This window comes from Aphelocoma coerulescens, chromosome 28, assembly GCF_041296385.1.
Source record: "Aphelocoma coerulescens isolate FSJ_1873_10779 chromosome 28, UR_Acoe_1.0, whole genome shotgun sequence".
Lineage (NCBI taxonomy): Eukaryota > Metazoa > Chordata > Aves > Passeriformes > Corvidae > Aphelocoma > Aphelocoma coerulescens.
The window spans coordinates 3,710,275-3,722,997 of NC_091041.1; the positions used below are offsets into that span (position 1 = coordinate 3,710,275).

At 47.9% G+C, this 12,723-nt stretch overlaps 2 protein-coding genes across 2 annotated transcripts; both read right to left on the minus strand.

Annotated features, from left to right (window-relative positions):
* Positions 1–716: 716 nt before the first annotated feature.
* On the minus strand, positions 717–1,896 carry LOC138099876 (NACHT domain- and WD repeat-containing protein 1-like; the record flags this gene model as incomplete). The annotated part of the gene is given in 2 exon segments (XM_068997471.1): positions 717–1,488; positions 1,491–1,896. Coding segments are annotated over 2 exon segments (624 nt in total), but the record flags the coding sequence as incomplete, so codon positions are not given.
* Positions 1,897–2,729: 833 nt separating this feature from the next.
* LOC138099677 (NACHT domain- and WD repeat-containing protein 1-like) lies at positions 2,730–4,544 on the minus strand. The gene is given in 3 exon segments (XM_068997078.1): positions 2,730–3,842; positions 3,971–4,172; positions 4,324–4,544. Coding segments are annotated over 3 exon segments (789 nt in total). The 5' UTR covers positions 4,452–4,544; the 3' UTR covers positions 2,730–3,383.
* Positions 4,545–12,723: the final 8,179 nt, after the last annotated feature.

Consider the following 12,723-nt stretch of genomic DNA (forward strand, 5'->3'; position numbering starts at 1 on the left):
GGAACGGGGGCTGGGGGAGCCCCAGGGGCTGGAAGAGCCGGGGGTGTGGAGGAGCCGGGGTTGGAAGAGCCATGGGGGGCTTCGGGGAGCCCTTCACTGCTCGAGGGTTTCTCTGGGGTAGCAGGATAAATGTGGGCTTAAAATATGCCACTTTCTCCAGTGGTCCCTGTCACCAGGCAATCTGAACTCAGTGAAACAGTTACATGAAGAGCAAGGAGGAGAGGGGGGGGGGGAAAATATGCCGTGCCGCTTGTTTTTCCTTAAAGCATTACAGATGATTTGCATAAGAGAGACGTGCGGAAGTCTTTCTTGCTTTGCCTTTAAAGTTGCTGCTGGTATTTGAACCCAGAATATTTTTCTCTGTATTGTGCTGGAATATTCCAGCTGTTTGCAGCTTCCAGGCAGGATGGTCACACACTGCCTCTGGATTTGATATTCCATCCCCTGTTCTGATACTTGCACAAACTGCTGCCCTCTGGCCTGTTTCCCTTCTGACAACGTGAAGGATGCTACAGGCCTGTTTAATACAGGAAGGATTAAATTAATACAGACTTTTTCTTTCACAGTTACTCACCACTTGCAACATCCCAGACTGTGATGGATTGATCCAGTGACCCAGTATACACATATTTATCATCTTTGGAGAAGCAGGCAGAGCAAAGGCCTTTCAGGAGAGATGTGAGCTGAAAATGGATGGTTGGCATTTGATTGTTGTGCTGGTAAATACAGGTTGAAGTGGATATGTTTTAGAGTATTCAGTGATTAAGAATAGAAATAAAAAATGGATATTTTTACAGTAGTGATGCTGGAAGGATGATGGGAGCCAAGTACAGCTCCTAGGTTGTGAAGCACTCATAGCTGTGCAGGAAAGAGAACCTGGTAGGACAGAGTAAAGCCCTTTATTCCACCTGTGGAAAGGAGTAGCTCAGACGTATCCTTGGTGTGTGAAAGAAAATCAGCATTGATCCAACCTCCTCCACCACTTCTTTTCTTTTTTTGCTCCTGGATTCTCCTGAGCTGGCCCAATTTCTGTTTTCTATTACTGTTATTAACTTGAGAAGTCTCTTCCTGTTCCCTGGTTTGTGCCATGAGTCTCACCCTGGTGACATGAGCAGAAAGAGCCGTAGACAAAGAACTCCTGTGAGTTGAGTTTTCTGTCAGAGCAGAGTTAGCAGCCCTCAGCCACTGACAGCACCAACACCTGGGTGGTGTATCCAGCTGTAAGGATGCTTCCAAACCAGCCCTGGATGCTGGGAAAAGCTTGTGCCTCTCAGTTTGACAGGATTTGGGTATTCTCCTTGGGAATCAGCTGCATCCTCCCTGGCAGCCCGGGGCAGTAACTGACCATTGACACTGGACGCTGTGGTGCCTCAGAATAGCTCAGCTCAAGTTGCTGCTGACAGAGCTCCAAGTCCCAGAGACACTGCAGGGAATCATCGGATCCACTGCCAGCCTGCTGCTCCCTGGGGCTGCTTGCCAAGCAGGAGATCTGCTTCTGTGACCTTCCAAAGGGAACCCTTGGGCCCCAGGGCAGTCCTGAAGGACTGAATCCCTGCTGGCCTTGCTGTAGATGACTCTGTAATCTCCAAGGAGATCAGGGATCTGAGTTCTGATGGTGTGGGTGGGCCTGTGGATCACTGGGCATGGATCTGCAAGGACTGAATCATCGTGTGCTATGGCAAACTGCTTTTCCTGCCTGCTCATTGCCATGTGGTTGACTGGTTTCTGTGGCTCTGGAGGTGGGATGCAAGCGACATCCTGCCTGGAGTTCAGTGGGGAGGCAAGGACTGTCCCAGAGATCAGCCCCATGAAAAGGAGCTGGCTTTGCTCAGCCAGCATCTGGCTGGGGCATCTCACTTGGGCAGATGTGTCCAGTGTGTCATACCCTTCACCTGTAAAACAAGGCAGTCAGAGACTGTTCCTACTCTGAATGTCTGCCCTCAAATGGGGCTCGTGGTTGGCTTCTTTACTCATGAAATTCCTTATTATTCATATTTCAGATTTTCACCTGTCACAAGCTGTTCCAGACAAAATCTCCGGAGGTGAGATTTAAAAGCTCTCTGTGCCTCAGTTTTCCCAAAATCTCTTGTTTTAAAGCAGCAGGAAGGAGCAGTCTCTGTCAGATGATAACAGCCTAAGGCCAGACGGCCAAACATTGCCTTCTTACTCTGTTTGCAGCACCTGGAGCTGTTCAGCCGTGGGCTTCCTCTGCTCTCAAAGGTGCCTGATTAGATCCTGCCCAGTTTGGGCTGAGCTGGCTTTTCACTTGTTGCTTTGGCAAGAGATGGTGCTCCAGATGTGTGTGCTCCAGATCTGGCTCCTGCCCACAGCTGGGTAGCAAGGCAGCTTCTAGGAGTTCACATTTAAAACATTTCAGAAATGAAACTTTATTTCAGGCCTCAGGCACACACTGGCATGAGGCTGGGCCCATGAATGGATAAAGTTCTCACCACTCAAGATCAAAAATAAAAGGGGAACAGAAAGACTTGAAGCAGTAAAAACAAGAATCATCTTTTTAGAAGTGTGGCAGTACTAGAAACATGTTCAGGCCTGCAAATCCACACAGGTTGCTGGGGATCAACCCAACCCCTTTCCTGAATGAGGGGCATGTTCTGTGAGCTGGATTTGTGAGATGCCCCTGGTTGGGAAGTTGCCCACCCTTCCCTCCTCCCTGCCTCCCTGCCATCTCCCTGGACAGATGCAGCCTGAGAGCCAGGGACAGGGCTGCAGTTGCCAGCAGAGATAACAGCCATAGGAACTACTCCTTCACGTTCCAAATCTGTCTCTAGGAACCTGTGGAATCCCTTTGGATCTGCCAGGTATACTCACACATACTCCTTAGAGCCTACAACAATAAAATGTTAGTTACTGATTTATTGAGCCAAGGAAGTTTCCAATCCCCTTCAACCACATGTCCTTATGATTTAATTCCTCTATTTCCTTCAAGAGAAGCCCAAAGGCAAGCTTAGAAACAGTGAAAAGTAATCATCTCATCTTAAGTCCCTTTCACTAGAGAAAGGGCTCCTGGTGCCCAGGCATGTTCTGCCTCTTCACAAAGAGAATGTCACCCAAAATTTGTGACCCCTTCAGCACAAGAGTTAAATAAAGCCAGGCCAACAGGAAATTCCACATGCTGTCCCCTTGGAAAGGACCCTTGGCATTGAGAGAGCAGCTATTGCCAGCACTTCCCTAAGGAATGGGAGCTAAACCTGCAGTGAGAGCAGATTCATCTTTGCCACCACCACAGAGAGAACTCTTCTCAGGCAGACTGCCCTCATCAGAAGAGATCTGCACAAAAAAAGCAAGGGTGAGACATGAAGCCAGGACAGCTGAGTGAAAGAAAGAGGCATTAGCAGTGAAATTCATTCTGGCTGCTTGCAAAGCTATGAAGTGCAGCAGGATGGAGTTTTGCTTTTCCATTTGGGAACTGTGAAGTCTGAGGAGGATGCTCTGTTTGGAATGGAGAAGGAAGGCCAGGCAACCAGATCTGTTGTCCAGCTCATCAAACCTTTGGATATTATAAGAAATACAAGAAATAGAGTTAAAAAGTTGAACAAACAGATGTGTACCATGGATAGAGATCCCCCACTAAATCCCACTGTCATCCTCCCTTGCCTCTGGATCAGAACACTGGATGTTGGTGTTTCTCCCTGCAGCCCTGAGAGGTGCATTTGGGATCTCAGCTCAGCAGTGCTGCTGCTTCACAGACTCAGAGTTCCTCCCTCAGACACAGTCACAAGCAGCAGCCTGGGGCTGAGCACTGCAGAAAACATCCACACATCTCTCATCTCTCCAGAAATATGGAAGATGAGTTCTGCTGTCCCCAGGTGTCGAGCATTGACCTAAGAAAGAGGTGGCAAAGGAGACAGGAATAGCAAGGCCTGAGGTGGCTTTTCTGTCCTCAGCCTTCAAGGCTGTGGCTGCAATGTTGTGGTTCTTTCAGCACCTTTAAGCTAAAGACTGACTGTACCTTTGTACCTGAAGAAAAATATACAATCCTGTTCCTCTCATCCACATGAAGGTGATGTGAGGACTGTTCTTTGGGATGCATATCCTGGATAATAAACCTGGCTCTGCCAGAAATCAAATTCCAGATGTGCAGACTGTGATCTATTGCAGCAGAAAAAGCAGGGGTTCCTTTTCCAAACACTTCCACACACCTCACCTCAGCTATAAAATAAGAGGGGCTCACAAAATGAGGGATTCTCAGTGCTTATGGCTGGGACATATCTGTGTGCCTAAAGCTCTGACTGCCAAGCTGTCACAGCTCTTTTTAGGCATCCAAACAGCTTTCCAGCCTCAAAAAGTGGAGAAGGCTCAGCAGAGTGTCCAGGAAGGATGTGCAGCATCTCAAAAACTTCCATATTCCAGACAATCATGGAGCCATCCTGGGAAGCTGCCACCAGCAGCTGGCAATCAGGACCAAGTGCCATCGCTGTGACGCCTGCCATGACACACAGAGAGGAGGGAGAGGCTGCTCTTACTGCCACAGAGAGAAAAGGAACATTTTGGAGCTTGTTTATGTGTGGTGTTTCCCCAGCTGGAACCCCCGGTCCTGTCTGAACCCCGTGGTCTGTGCCAGGAGCAAGATTAGGTTCCTGCAGACATATCTAGGTCAGTGTGTGCTTTTGTTGTCCTGACGACAAAATGACCCACTTTCCCCTCATTTGTGGAAGCAGTTGCCAATGGGGCTGGGGCATGGCCGAGCACAAAGGCACAGGACCTTCCTCCTGCCTTTGTCTCCAAGCTGGGTTCCTGCAGAAATAGAGGTTTTCTCCTCCTTGCTCTGTTTATTGTGTTTCTTGCATCTCATTCATAACAGATGGATAATTAGAAATATCGTTGGGCTGTATCTGCCACAGGAATGATCCTACCTTTGAGGATTCTGATGGGGATTTTTGTGTAGAGCCCCACCTGGAAAAATCCACACAGTGGGATGAGCATGGGATAGGGACAGACCCTGCAGCAGCTCAGGCACTGCTGGCACAGCTGCCCCGTGAGCTCTGGGCAGGAAGGCATCAGGGGAAGAAGCCTGGCCAGCATTTCTGTGTGGATTATACTCCTCCCTGAGAGGGCAGAGACAGAAAAACCTTTTAGAACAAGACTGTGGTGAGCCTGTGAGAGCAGCCATAGCTGTATTTCTGTGATGTACAACGTGAAATGAGCTGAGCTGGCCTTATCTGGTAATACAGGGATGGCTCCAGTGTAAAACCTGGGAAATGTAACGGTGTGGCAGGATTCTTCCCTGAGGAAGGAGTGGGTATTCCAAGGAGAAGACAGGAGCAGCACTCTGTGCCCTGCCCTCTAGTTTGCTTTAAAGCTTCAAGGGAATCCAGATGGCTGACAGTGTGTGAATCTTTTTACAGATCCCAGAATGGATAAATTAGTCACTGGTTTTAATTCCTCATAAAAGTACTTTTACTTGGAAAGGAAAAGTCCCGTTCTTTCCCCAGCAAACTCTTGTGTCCCACTGTGTCCCTGAGATGGGTGTTACCTTCAGGGCTATACAGGAGACTTCAGGTTCAGCACACATGGCAAAGCCATCAGCAACACTCTCCATTCCAGAGGCAGTTATTTTACAGCTGATCCACTTTATATTCCCTGCAGGGAGAAATGCTATTAGAGCAAAGAACATCAGCCCTGAGAATGCACCTGAGTTATTCTGAAAAGACTGAGGTTTAAAAATGCTGGTTTGGGGAAGGAAGGGATGGAAGGATGAACAGCCACTTGCAGGGGAACTAGGACTGCTTTGCTGGGGATGTGGAGGGCTCCCATTGTCACAGTTCCTTCTGTAACCTTTTAAACACTCTGTGGTTTGGGGTTTTTTCTAAATTTGGTAATTTTTTTAGTATGTTTTCTTCCTGGCATTTGGAGTATCTAGATGATTTCTTTCAGCTGCTAAAGGAGTGTAGTGATAATTCTGGGATAACAATTTGTAAAGTTAGCTTATTTCCCTTCTCCAAGTTTCCTTCTCACAGCACAGCAGAAAGGGTGTGACCCTTACCCGTGGCTGTAGGCATGAAGCAAAGCACACCTCTGCACACCCCTCTCCTTATCCAGCACATCCCTTTTCAGCTCCTCAGTTCCTCCAGCATGAAGTAAATGAAGTGGCAATTCACTCAACTTCCTCAGGTTTGGGGCAGTGTCAGAGAACCAGAATGGCTGAGGGGCAGCCTGGGAGCAACCAGAGCAGTGGGTTTGAGATGTGGTGTGTGGATTGATCTGTTTGTTTTCACAGCTTCAGTGCCAGACACCCAGCTCCTGGTATGGAGACAGCACTTCCAGGGCTTCCATTGTTTTCCTGTTAGCAGGAAATGTTTTTCCTGACTAAATTTCTCTTGCTGCAATCTAAGGCAGGCTGCCTTTCTGCAGAGGAATAATAAATGACTTCCTTCCTTGCTGCAGTAGCATTTTACATGTGTGAAGAGTGAATGACAGTCTGTAAAACTTCTTTAGATCTCCTTGGTTGTAGATGCCAGTTTAAAAAACGTGTATATATCTTGATCATTGGAAGCACTGAATAGTGTTCTTTAGTATTATTTCCACTGTCTTTTGATTTCAGACCCTGTCCAACAGCCTGGAGAATACAGAGCTCTGGTCCAGAGCTTATGTGGAAATACCTGCTGATATTCCTTACCTTTGTGTCAGCACTCAAGGTCCTGCTAATATGTGGCAACATAAGAGGTTTCTTCATTCCCTAGCTCCAGGTCCCCTTGTAGAAACCTGCCAGAAGAAAATCCCTGTTGATTTGGTCTTGTTTTGACAGGTAACGATGCTGCAGCACTTCAACAAATTGCCTGGGAAGAAGTTCCATGTCTGACAGCCCATTTCTGCAAGCAAAGTGAGATATAAGAAAGGAAATTATTTATCCCTCTCCTCATTGTTTGCACTGACACCCACAAAGGGAGGGTGAGGGGTTTTCTGGCTGTCCAGAGCAAGTCACCGAACATCCTGCTAGCTCATGTGCCCACATAGCAGTCCCAGGTGAGAGCTTACACCCTGGATAAGCCACAGAGATAATTTCCTTCTTCAAGTAATCCCAGAACATCTCCTTCAAGGCTCTGGTGTAGATAGGCTGCCAGGCATGAGGGAAATGTAACCCTTGCTAAATATATGTAAGAACACATTCACAGGCTTAAAGAACTGAGAGCTTTGACTGTGTTTAGACAGATTGCCTATGAACAGCAGGAAATACAGGCTGTTCCACCAGATCCAGCAGCACCCACCATGAGGGAGCAAAACAGCCAAGCACGTGAGCCACTAGGACGGTGCTGTGGGACTTTTCCAGTCCCCACACAGACGGTGCATGGCATCCTGGGCTGTGCCAGCAATCAGCAGCTCTGAAGGGGAGCTGTAAGATGCCCATTTCTGGCCTCCTGGAAGGCCAGCTGGAAGTGCAGGGCTTGCCCCTCATGAGGGAAGCTCTGATGGAAATAGGCCCATTGAGCTGGGCTTATCTGTTTTCTGTCTGATGCCAAGAGTACCTCCAGCATCTCCCACCTTCCTCACAGGATAAGAGTCCTACTTCAAAGTGTGCCCCAGCCTCAGGCACAGCTTGCTGGGGGGTGTTCAGAGCATCGGGCTCTGCTGTGGAAATGGAAATGACAATGTGGACCTGTGGAGGGCAATCTGATGGGAGTCAGTGGGATCTGTGAGCCCCATGGCCAGGCAGCAAACTCTCCCCAGAGTCCAGGAGCAGCACCAGTGTCCATGTGCCACAGTGGAAGACTGAGTAGGAGTTTGCTGAGGATCAGGACTAAGTCACTGCAAGCCTGGTTGGTCTGGAGTGGAGGTGGTGACAAATCAAATGCTAAACAGATTTGGAAACAAATGTCCCTCAGCAGGCTGTGAAGGACAGAACTGAGCTGGGATGTCCTCAGCAATAGAGTCACAACACTGTCTTGCCCTACAGCAGTTTGCACCTGCTCAGATAATTCGCACATTCCACAGCCTGGTGGCCCATAAAGGATGAGGGTTGTGTGGGGTTTATCGTTGTCCTGCCTAATACACTGGAAAGTGTTATCCAAATTCTGTCTGCCACAGAAAAACCTGGAGTTCCTCAGGCCCAGAGCTGTGTGGTGGCCCAGCTCTTGCAGAAGCTGCCCTGATTCCTCACTGATCTGTCCTCAGCATTGGAGAGTCCCTAAAACCTGGTGATTTGTGACAGCAGTGGACTGCTGACAAAGTTGTTTCAGCTATTTATTATTGTCCTTGTGCTGAGGGTTGCCAGAGTCTGTACTTCAGGTCACAGTTTGTACTGAGGTGCTGGGGACAGTGGCTTGCAATTCTTGCTTTAAGGTTGCTGAGCAGCTGTTCTGCTTCACTGTCTGAACCATCCTCTTTTTCCAGCAGCTCACTGGTTATCCCTTGTCCAGTCTGTCTCTTGGAATCCTCAGGTGTCCGTAGTGGTTGCCCAGGTGACCTTGCAACTGGAAGACAAGGGCCGGTGCTCATGCACCGCTGCAGTTGTTGGAAATGATATAACTTTCCTGACTCATTTTTAATTAGTTGTTTTAATTAATTGAAAGCAGCACCCACTTTTAGCTTTTTTCCTTAGTTAAATTTCTTCACAGGCTCTTCGAGTTACTTTGATCACTAAGTCACCGAAACCTCAAGTTGCTAAAAGTAACCCTGACCAGCTTCAATAAACAGAGCCAAAGGATGTTGAAGCTTTGACATCTGGGATCTTAAATTTATGACCCTTCAAGGACATTGGAGCAACCAGAAGGTACAGAGGAGATTAAGGCCTGGAAAGCTGGGGACTCCCCATGTGAGAAAGAGATGATACAAGGACTAAAGAATGTAGACCAAATTAACATCAAGAGTGAGAAATCAATAACCAATAGAGGATAGAATACTGATTAACAAAGAGAATTATGTAACTTGGAACCAATGAACATTGATTTCTTTGTTTGCTACAAGTAAGTGACCAAATTTTGTGTCAGCGTCGTGTGGAGGTTGGGGCTTTGTCAGCCACACACACAAACCCTGGACAGGAATAAAGTAATTCCTGACTCACTGACACTAAAAAGGCAGTGTTAGGAGGGGTTATTTATCCCAAGGACTGTGGTAACACAGCTGGGGTGGGGGCTGGATACTGCCTGTGCACCTGGGATTGCCAGGGAGACTCAGAAAACTTGCTGGTAATTACAGCATCCTTGTGGCTTCCCTGTTGGATGGGGACAGAGCCCAGCCTGCCCTGTGCCCAGGGAGACGTGCATGTCCAGTGGTGAAGGTGAGGCAGTGGAAGCAGAATTGGTTTGGGGGCTCTGGCCAGTGGTGCTGTGAGATGTGAGAGGGTGGAGAGGAACCACAGGAACAGGGCTGAGCCTGGGAACTTTGATTAGGACTGAAGGCTGGATCGGGGAAGAGTGAGATCCTGGGAAGGGTCAGCATCCACTGTCCGTGCAGCCCAGTAGCACAGAATGAGCTCAAAGTGCAAACCCACAGTGTAACCTTTGAGCAGTGCCTGTCAGGGGACAGGGAGCAGTGGAACCTTGGTGGGTGGCTCTGCTGAAAGCTGCAGGCACACGCTGAGGACCCGTGTGAGGAGCACACTGCCCCAGTGCCCCTGTGGGTGTCACCTGCACGAGTGGCACGGCTCTGCTGGGCCGTGAGGGCAGAGCTCAGCCACGGAGAGCTCAGGCTGCAGCAATGCTGGCTCAGCTCTCGTGTCTCTGTCCCTCTGCTGCTGATCTCGGGTGGAAGTGACTCAAGGGAAATCAGACAGACTTGCACAAATACTTAATGGGTTATTTATTTACTTGTGCCTTCGGTTATACCCCTGAAGACTTTGTGTGTTTACTCTCTTGGTTCAGCAAAACTTTCTCCCTTTCTAAAGCTAAAACAACCCGAGGAAGCCACTTGGCACTTCTGCAGGTGTCTGAGCCTCCCCTTGTGCAAGGCTTAAAGCTCTGGGTGTGGATTTCTCTTCGGGGCTGTCACCAAAGTGCTTCAAGGACACTGAGCTGGGCTTGGGAGCTCTCAGGGCTTAGGAGGAGTGAGCAGAGGGTTTAAGGCAGAAGCAGGGAGCTGGTGCCAGCCTGCAGTGTGACACCCTGCTCTGTCCCTGCTGGTTGCTATGGCATTTTCATTTCTGGTTCTTTGCAAGGGGGATTTGTGGTTTTTCCCTGGTTACTGAGCAAACCTCGGCAGTATGGAGGACTGGTCAATACTAATGTAAAAACAGTGATATGGGAAAAATTAGGTTGTTCAAACTTTTAGATGAGTCTGAATATCAGTGGTAGAGAATCGCGGAAGGTCTTGGGTTGGAAGGGACCTTAAAGATCATCCAATTCCAACCCCCTGACACGGGCAAGGACATGCAACTCTAATTGCCAGAACTCTGCAAGAGACACTGAGATATTCAAAATCTCTTGCTAAGGATTTCTCGTGTGCAAAATTTGGGGATTTTGGACCATGGATGACACAGTAAACAACCTGGTCTTTCAGGAACCTCATGACTGTAGGTTATTTGCTGCAACATTTCAAGCCTATATTCTGCCACAGAAGGATCCCCCACGTTTCAATAGCCTCTTTTATACTAGAAATTCTGTGCAAATTAGTCTAATTAGGATTAAATTACCCCTGAAGTATATCCAGTGGAATTTATACATGGCACTTTTTTTCCAACTGAATACAGAAACTGAAGGATGATATAAACCCTCATGTCCAAGTGTTTGAAGGTGATGAGCCACCTAACTCAGCCTTGAAACCCAGACAACTCAATCATAAAAATATACTGTATTCAAAAGTTCTAGGAAATCGGTACAGCAATAGTTGACTTCCAAGGAGATGGAAAATCTATGAGTATTTTGGGAGTACTTTTTCCTCCATCACACGCATTTTGATGGCCTTTAGACAGGACAGACAGGAGAGAAGTGATTTACCTCAAACATTAGGCCTGTGCCTCTGGATACACCTTCTCCAGGAGGGCATCTCTCTCCACAGCCAGGTCTGCATGGGAGGATTTGGGCAGAGCACCTCAAGTCAGGAATGTGAATCACAGAAACATAAAACAGAATCAAAGAAAGTCCTGCATGGGAAGGGACCCACAGGGATCATGGAGTCCAACTGCTGGCCCTGCACAGACACCCCAACAACCCCACCCTGTGCGTGGGAGAGTCACAGAGAGCAGCCTGGTGCTGGATGGAAGCAGCCTTTTGGACAAGGGATGGAGTGCCAGGACAAGGGGAATGGCTTCCCAGTGCCAGAGGGCAGGCTTAGATGGGATATTGGGACAGAATTGTTCCCTGTGAGCGTGACACAGGTCACCCAGAGCAGCTGGGGCTGCCCCTGGATCCCTGGCAGTGCCCAAGGCCAGGCTGGATGGGGCTTGGAGCACCCTGGGACAGTGGAAGGTGCCCCTGCCCATGGCAGGGGGTGGCACTGGATGAATTTTAAGGTCCCTTCCAACCCAAACCAATCAGGGATCCTATGATTAAAAAAAGACTATGAAAACTCAGGAGCAAGATATTTTGCATCGCTTAGTTACAGAATACAGTACAGCAGCATTGATCCAGAAAACCACATTTCTTACACCTTGCTGCAGCAAATCCTCCATCCCACTTTAAGCCCCCTCCTACTGTGCTGCTGGCCAGCTCAGCAGTGAGAAAGAGCCCCAATAAAAGGCAATTCTGCTCCCAGGGAAGCTTTTCATACACAGTCGAGTCTGAAATTCTTACACTGCTTCCCCTGCTGTGCCTTTTACAAGAGAGATCCCCACTTTCCAGAAAAATCTGTTTGACACCTTTTAAGTGATGTGTTCACTGAATTAAATCAAACAGCCAGCTAGGGAAATTTAAGATAAATTAAGAAGACAAAGCAAAGAGAAAGAAATTAAGCACATACAGGCACACAACCACAAGCATGAGAGCTCTCTCCCAGCATCTCCTGTTCATGATACACAGTATTATATTCATGGATACTCTTCATACCTGCAAAATTAAAATATATCAGGAATATAAATAAATAGATATTTTTATACTAAAAAGATAAAGGTATGTTTTTTCATATGAGATTAAAATTACTTCAGAACTGGCATCTTCTCTCCCCAAAATTATGTAAACATTCATGGCACTACTGAATCATGTGGTAAAGTAGTACAAGAGGGAGTGCTAAAATTAGGAGGGAGAATGGCTCTATCTGCAGCTTTCCTTGGGGCTGGCCTAAGTGAAAAGTGATCACTGATGAAGCCCGTGCCAGTGTCAGATGAGGAAAGAGCTCCCTCGGGGTGGGAATTCTCCTCTCAGCACTGCTGTCCCACAGGGAGCAAGGCTTAGCACAAAGCCCCGGAATAATTCATTAGCTCTCACCAAGACTGCAGGAGTTAAAGGAAATTCTTGTGTCACTTTACACTCCAGCCCACAGGAATTCCAAACCTTACAGTGAGAGAGTGGGTTTAACTTCTTGTCTTTTGGTGAAAATCCGATCACGTTACATTTTTCAACCCAAAACTGTTCCCAAAAATGCGTGAGGTCTAACACACCTTGGACAGGTGCTGTAGGTAAAACCCCAACACTGTCTGTGTCCTTAAATGCCGACTAATCATAGAATCATTAAGGTTGGAAAAGACCTCCACGATCATCGAGTTCAACCTTAAATTTCAGCTTCTCTGCAGTTCTCATGGATTCCTTCCAGAAGCTGCAGCTCCAACTGTTCTGCAAACACGGGTCTCTGCTCGGGCTGGAGACACCTCCCTGTCCAAACAGCACATTCACCACC